The 7435-nt window shown below is 54.3% G+C and overlaps 2 protein-coding genes across 2 annotated transcripts; one reads left to right on the top strand and one right to left on the bottom strand.

Moving 5' to 3' along the window:
* Window positions 1-3247: 3247 nt before the first annotated feature.
* Window positions 3248-5675, bottom strand: ColSpa_03203 (serine/threonine-protein kinase SRPK; the record flags this gene model as incomplete). Its single annotated transcript, XM_049269415.1, has 4 exons — window positions 3248-4319; window positions 4475-4719; window positions 5032-5486; window positions 5636-5675. 4 exons carry the CDS (start codon window positions 5673-5675, stop codon window positions 3248-3250), a joined length of 1812 nt encoding a protein of 603 aa, XP_049125372.1.
* Window positions 5676-6713: 1038 nt separating this feature from the next.
* Window positions 6714-7004, top strand: ColSpa_03202 (uncharacterized protein; the record flags this gene model as incomplete). The annotated part of the gene is made up of 1 exon (XM_049269414.1): window positions 6714-7004. One exon carries the CDS (start codon window positions 6714-6716, stop codon window positions 7002-7004), a length of 291 nt encoding a protein of 96 aa, XP_049125371.1.
* Between the last annotated feature and the right edge of the window lie 431 nt (window positions 7005-7435).

Raw genomic sequence — 7435 nt, 5'->3', positions numbered from 1 at the left:
TGGTCGAAATTGTCTCATCAAAACCAGCGGTCTATCAACGTCCGTCGCCCGTTGCCCGTTGTCGATGTTGAGCCTGCCGCCTGACCCAGAACATGGCTCATGGGTGCGCTGGCTATCTTGCTCAAACGCATCAGCATCGCGGGCCATGGTTGGTGAGAAAACGGTGGCGGAGACTGATTTTGTGTGCGAGGAGAGGCCATCAAGGTTGGCCATCCGGGTTCCTAAGACATGCCCGGTTCGGGTCTTATCAATGCAGGCCATCAGGGTTCTCGAGTCTTGGTTGTAAGCTACTCGCACCTTCGCGCCGGGTGCTCTCCTCGTCGTTGAATGAGAAGAGACGGCTTGTTTGCCAGACAGTGTCCAATCGATGCGCCATTCTTTTCTCCCAGAAGCTAGTTATGAGGGTTGTGGTCGTTTCGAAATTGGGAAGGCCGTCCAATCTGGCGAAACTCGAGTCTCCAATACGTTCGGTTTCAACCAATTCGTGGAGCGTTCTTTGCTAACAGTGTATCGAAACAGAGCCTTGGCCATCGAGGTCCGTAGGAAACTTTGAGGTTCCCTTGTGTCGCTGCACATCCGATTCTGCGTCGTGGAGTTTATATACACCATTTGCCGCGGTTCAAGCCTACACAGTATAGTGGCTAGAAACGCGCAAGCCCAAGACCGATGTCACCCATGCGAGATAGCACGTTCGGTCACGTTCGGTCATAAACCCGAATGGATCACTCGCCAATCACATATCATTGTGCCTGGCCAACGGACGAAGGCTACAGGAGACTCTTTCCACAGCAACTTCCGTCGAGTACTCTGCGAAGCTGGTGACGACGTGGATTGCAGAACGGTTTGTTGCTTTGGTGAGAAGCGAGACTCCAGAGTGCGACAAAGTCCTTTGGCCAGAACCGAAAGATTTGGTTTAGTTCAAAATATCAGTATATCCATGAAAAGGTAAAATGCTGATATTGTTCGATGCGGTTCGTGAAGGTGCCGACATGTCGGCGATGCGTTTTCCCAAACGCCAAGGCATCCCGCAATTCTTCTTTGCAAGTCTCCGTTGCAAGTACTAATCTCCTGTTACGCCGTGGACGACAACATTCCGAAATCCTTCCCAAGACTCGTCGTCGCGGAACTCCAAGGGAATGGCGCCAAGGACCCCATAATTGCGCCATCTGGGGCAGGCGCCTTTCCGAGACCGTGACTCTCAGATCCGATCGGACCCTGGATCCATCAAACCCCATTAACGACCGCGGTGAGCTCCGCTATGCATATGTGGCCGTTCGCGGGCCGTCCCGCTCGTCGTTCAGCAGCCGTGCAGCACGAAGCGGCATTGGTCCCGGATGACGAAGAATGGACTATGTCTTGGTGTGTGCATCTGCACCGGAGGGCAGTGTGTTGGGCGTGGGGTCATCCAAGGAGCAGACCGAACGTGGAAGGTCGCCATGCTTGTTATTGATTCAGTCGTCTGTTTGTTGAGCTGTGCCGAACCCCAACGTGTCGCTTCATGGCGATACCAACTTTTGCAATAGGTACACCACACGGGTGAAGATACCTGCGTGAACCGTCCTAGAGGTTTGTCTGTCGTTGTCACATGCCCTTTGCGACGATCGTCCCCAGGATCAGTGTGCCTCGTCTAAACCAGTCGAGTGGTGAACCCGACCTGCAGTTTTGTACAATACTCGTCTGTGTCAAGCGCCAAGGTACGATCGTCGACAGCTGCTGTTAACAACATCGACCCCCAAACATCGAGCGAGAGAACTATGCCTTCGTCCCTCACTAACAACGATAGGGATCCCCGAATCTAGCAAGACACGAAAGACGAGGCGTCCGCCGATGCACACCTGGGTCACGGTCGATGGTCTGGCGGTCCACTGTTGAATAGCTGTGCGGTCCAGCCTAGAAGAAGAGAAGAAATCCCACAATGATAGAGGGAAACAGGCGTTTTTTGGAAACAGCCACGAGACATACTGTAGGGAAACGGCCTACTGCTCGTGGTCTCGGGCGCGGGCGCCATAGGAACGGCCATGGACCAGTGTCGAGTCAACAACAGTGGGTGGCTGACAAACTGCACCATGAGGGCACCCAAGTCAAGGTTCACCTCCCAGCAGACTGTTGCGGCGAAAGTTGGCCTCGTCGAAGTCGGTGAATCATTGAACTGTGAAACGACCAAGAAGGTGCGGTCCCAATAATACGCGGAACGTAGGCTGGCCACGGTCTTTCTATGTGGAGTGGACACCAAGATCGACAATACTTATACGAAACCACGACGACCCTATGCCCCCTTCTTTCTTGCCAACATCCAGGTAGGTGCCCGACGCCGGGTACCTGCACAAGACCTGCCATCGTCCGGTTAGCACGCAGATATCGATCGCATATGAGTGCCATCCTCATTGCAGACCCCGTATTTCCTGCCCTCCTCAGAGTTTGACCAGGCGCAACTCGGATGCCACTGGTTAGATGCAAGAAGCGCTCTAGCACGTAACCTGCACCGCCCCAGGCGGAACAAAGAACCCCCCGGCCCCTGGGACGGTAATGCGTAAGGTTAGGTCTGAATTTGTCTTGTCTAGTCCTGTTCAAGGATGTTGGATACTGACATGATCCCCATGAGGTCTTGTGTACGAGGGTGGTTGTGGCGTGGCGTTGGGATCAGCGCTGTGTTTCCATGTGTCGAGTCCGAATGAATTTGGGCGAGCTCCAATGTCGAGCGTTTTGTCAGAGGCATAGCTCTTATAGTCATGGGCAATGACAGGTACTAAACTACAGTTGGTACCACGGGCCTATTCGAATGGAGAGCATAATGAAATCACCAAGAGAGTTAGTTGGCAAGCCTCTATTTACAGTACTAGAGGGAGTAGCATGACAGCAAAAGTTGAAAGTGAATTCAAATTGCAAATATCATTTATTGTGAGTCGCAATGAGGAATTAGGGTTCCCGTTGCCAATGAACTCCAAGCCTATGTATGATGCCGCGAAAAGGAGATGAGTCGTAGCTAATCCGTCCCGGTAACAAATCACAAAAACAAAACCCGAGTTTGACACACACAATTGGATATCCACGACGTCCGTCTCATGACTTGCGCTAATGTCCTCGGCCACTTGGCCAAGATATGCCATCCCTTTAAACCATACGCCAGAAAACCCACATTGGATCATAGTACCTCCTTCTAGGCCTTCTAGGTCTACATCGTAGTGCCGAGGCTTTTTGTAAGATTGATCTCACTCCCCGGAGGAGTGCAGCTCGGGGTTCGAGGCTGCTATGCCCCGCCAGCCCGAGCCGCGAGAGGTTGCTTGTTCCGCCTGCCCAGCAGGGTGGCACCGTCGAGGCTAAGCTCAAAAGCACCCTTCTGCCTGTTGCGGTCTCTAACCTGTTGGCGGGCCGCGGCGGTAACAGCTGCCGAGTGCTGACCATAGCCTTTGTCATTGATGGGTGCTTGTCGCTCGCGTTCACGACCGCGCTGCTGCTCTTGCTGATCTTTAATCTGCGCATTACGCATGCTTTGCTCAAGCGCTTGCGTACCCTGGGACGGCTTGTGGACGTATTCGGCCTCCTTGTTCTCAGCCATTTCCTGATCCTCGTCCTCCGACTCCTCATTAAGGTTGTTGAGGAAGCGAGCAGGAACACCACCCTTGGATCCGACCTGCTTCCGACGCTTGGCCTCCTCCTCTTGTCTGTGCACAGCGTAACCGACATCAAACACCTCACGCAGGTTGACCGCCCCGGGGGAGCGGAAGTCATAGCGGCGGTCACCGTCGACGATCCTCGAAGCATCGAATGCGCGGAGCATATCCTGGTTCTTCTTCTCGTCCCGGGGTGTCGGGCCGGAACCCTTGACCCACGGGTGGGCCAAGAACTCGGTAATGGTATATCGCTTCTCAGGGTCCACGGTCAGAAGGTGAGAAATGAGATCCTGTGCCGACTTGGAAATGTCGTCCCACCAGGGAGACAAGAATGTGTACTGCCCCTTGGCAACCTTCTCCGTCAAAACCTCAATGCTCTCGTCGTAAAATGGGGGGAAACCGCACAAGAGCGTGTAGAGAACACAGCCCAAGGCCCACATGTCGACAGACTTGGAGTATCGCTCATCCTTGACAATCTCGGGAGCTGTGTACCCGACGGTACCGCAAGGCGTCATGGTTTGGTTGTCCCAGACAATCTTTGAGAGTCCAAAATCGGCGATCTTGATCTGGCCGATACCGCCCGCCCCAACACCAGGGATAAACTCGCCCTCGTCGACCTTATCTTCATCACCGGGCTGCTTGGGCTTGGGGTTTTTGGATGGTACGATGGGAATCGGGCTGAAAAGAATGTTTTCCGGCTTGATGTCACTGTAAAATGGCACGTTAGCGAATCAAAGCTACAGTATGATGACGTCATGAGGCTAGTTGAAGGAGTTTTGCCTCTTCAGCTGCTCAGGTGTCGAGGGGTGCTCAGAACGGCGCTTCACTAGAACACACTGTCTGCAACTGATGGAAAAACCTACCGATGGACAACACCTCTCTCCTCATGCAGGTATTCCAGAGCCTGCGCGACTTGTACAATGACATGCCTCGAGAGCTCCTCGCTGAAGTATGTAAGACGGACGATCTGGTGGAAAAGCTCGCCACCGGGGGCCAACTCGAGGATGATGTAATAGTATTGCCTCGACTCTGAAAAGTCGATGAGCTTGATAATGTTCGGGTGGTCAAGCTGGCGCATAATTTGAACCTCTTTCAAGATGTTGGCTCTCTATCATGGCGTCAGTAGGGTTGTCCACAAAGTAAATGGAGAGCCATCCTCGATGCAACAATGACAGCAGAGCAACATGTAAGTCCGAAAGTGAGGATGGCCCGACGAGAGAAGACAAATGAAATATTGAAAAGTTTTCGCACCTCTGCAGCCTTGGGAACCTTCTTGAAGTCCGGATGTAAATGCTTGTTTCCCTAAGATCGACCTTGTTGGTATGGGACCGCATGGATAAGGCAACAACAAATAGAATGCTCAAAAACAATAACGAAGAAATCATGGTCGCGGTCGTAAACCACCCAAGCATCAACTCACCTGCATGCTGTTCATTTCATACTTGCGGACGACCTTGATGGCACACTCGCCGGCCTGTTCGCCCGTGGTATCGCGCGCGCGATAGACGTTGCTGAAGGCGCCATCGCCCATCTTCTCGAGCAGCTCCCATCTCTCCAAACCAGGGTATCTCGGGAACTTGCTTTTGCTTTCGTTCTCCTCGGCAATGAGCTTCGCGATGTGGGTGTTATCGATATTCTTGCCCGCCTTGGAGGTCTTGTGCTGGTTCGGCTCGACGGCGTGGGCGGCAGCGTGGCCAGCTTGAGCGGCACGGTTCTGCTGGCCATCGCCGGCGACTGAGTACGCTTCAGGGAGTGCTTGGACAGGGTTGGCAGCGGGATACGCAGGCTCGGAGACGCCCAACTGCGCCTTCTGAGGGGGCGAGTGTTGCTGCTTGGGTACCGGCTCGTCAGGGTTTGTGACCCGGGCTTGCTTTCCTAACGGCGACGAATACGTTAGCATTGTGCGAAGAAAATGAAGGACAGAAATAAGCAGAACCAGGCAACGGAGCACGGCATGGGCGACCAAGTGCGGAGGGGTAGAATAAGGGTTATAGGAAGCTGGACCAGGCGAGGGATTATCGTACCGTGTCGGATGAAGTTCTTAAGCTGCTGTATCGTCGACATGGTGATGGTTGGGGTCGCTGCGAGCAGCGGCGAGATTCTAAGGTTAATCGCAAGCTGGTATCTACGGTACGAAGCGCAAGTCGCAATTCAATGGACGGTGGCTGATTCAGTCGGCCTGCCCCGGGTTGAGGGGAATGTTGCTCTTTCTGTGATTGGTAATGCGGAGACGGCGAGGCACGAGTCGTGGAGAATACGCTTTCGGGGCGAGTGCGATCTGCTGCGAGGAAACACTGGGCGAAAGACGACGTAGTGGGTTGTATCACGGAAGAAGGATGAAAATATGTGTCGAGTCGACGGGAGAGAAATGCAAGGTTGGTTTCTTTGTAAAATCGGGAGGGGGGACGAGACGGCTGAAAGGGAGAAATTGTTGCGAGGAGGAGGAATTTGTGGACTGCGGGCGGATGGTGGTGGTGGTGGTGGTGGTAGTAGTGGTGGTGATGTTGGCGGAGGGGCAACGTGGACTCGGATGACGGAAGTTGGAGGAACAAGCCAACTGAAGATCGGGCGGGAACGCAGCCAGCAAGCAAGCAAGTAGACCGTCAGGCAAGCAAGCAAGCACCACACACGGCACGGTTGTCTCAACTGGGCGACCGGGTAGGCTGGGTAGGCTGGGTAGAGAGCCGGGGGACCAAGACAAAAAGCGACGACGCTAGGTACCAAAGCAAGGTGTGAGGAAAATGGGGGGGAGATGGGAATGAACCGGGGGCGTGGAAGGTTCAGGTCGACAGGGCCAGGCGAAGAATTGGCAGACGATGACGGCGTGTAGCAGTGCGTAGCGTGTACTGTGCGCACGCAGGGACCGGATCGCGTCTTGTCGGCCTCTTTCTCTGCTCCAGTACGGGCAAAACGATGATGACAGAGGTGGGAGGGCGTAAGACGAGGTAGGCATCAGAAGGGGAGGGAGGTGTGTGCGAGCAGTGTGAATGGCGTGGGTGGTATGTGTGAGTGAGAGGTTGCAGGCCGGACAGGTGCAGTAGTGTACTTTGGAGCACAGCTGGTAGTGCTGGGGATGGAGCTGGCTAGGGAAGCATTCGACCGATGTACCTTGCAAATGGGCGAGGGTGGAAGCGGAAGACGACAAGAACAGTGGAAAGTGGAAAAGAAGGAGAGCACGGAAACGACAGCGAGAGCAAGATCGTGGGAGCAAATGGCAAGCGAGGAGTGAAGCGACGGCAGGACTCAAGAGCAGCAGTCATGAACCGCGACAGCTACAGCAACGGCAGCAGCAGCGACTGGGAAGGCCAGTCCTCAATGGCAACAACACAGTGGATTTGGACGCCGCAGAACACGAGCGAGCAGCGAGCGCACAGACAGCACAGGGGAGAGTAAGAGAGGAAGAGCGGGACAGTGACGACGTCGACGACATGGACAGCCGGAAGCACCACACACACAACACGGTGCTTGTGATACTCGGGAGCAGGAGGAGGAGGGGCAAGCAAAGGCAGGAAAGCCGGGAAACCCTTTTTTTTTTTTTTTTTTTTTTTGTGCACCTGTTCCTCACTCAGTTGTAATGCAGTGTGGTGGGCTGCGCAGGAGTACCAAGCTCGCACTTGCGCCCCAAAGCGGGGCGTTCCATGGAATACTCTGATGACTGACTGGCTGTAGTAGGGGCCATGTTGGATTGGATTGGAGTTTGGCACCTCTCTCGTCATGTTGAACGAGGACGGCGGGCAAGCACGGAGCAGACCCAACCTTTCCTTCCCTCGCCGTCCTGCACCGCACCTCTCTTGCCTCAGAAGACTGAGGAAGGAATGATACCT

This window comes from Colletotrichum spaethianum (genome assembly GCF_022836535.1).
Source record: "Colletotrichum spaethianum MAFF 239500 DNA, contig06, whole genome shotgun sequence".
Lineage (NCBI taxonomy): Eukaryota > Fungi > Ascomycota > Sordariomycetes > Glomerellales > Glomerellaceae > Colletotrichum > Colletotrichum spaethianum.
The sequence above is the reverse complement of the archived record's forward strand: the minus strand, read 5'-3'. Positions and strand labels throughout refer to the sequence as shown.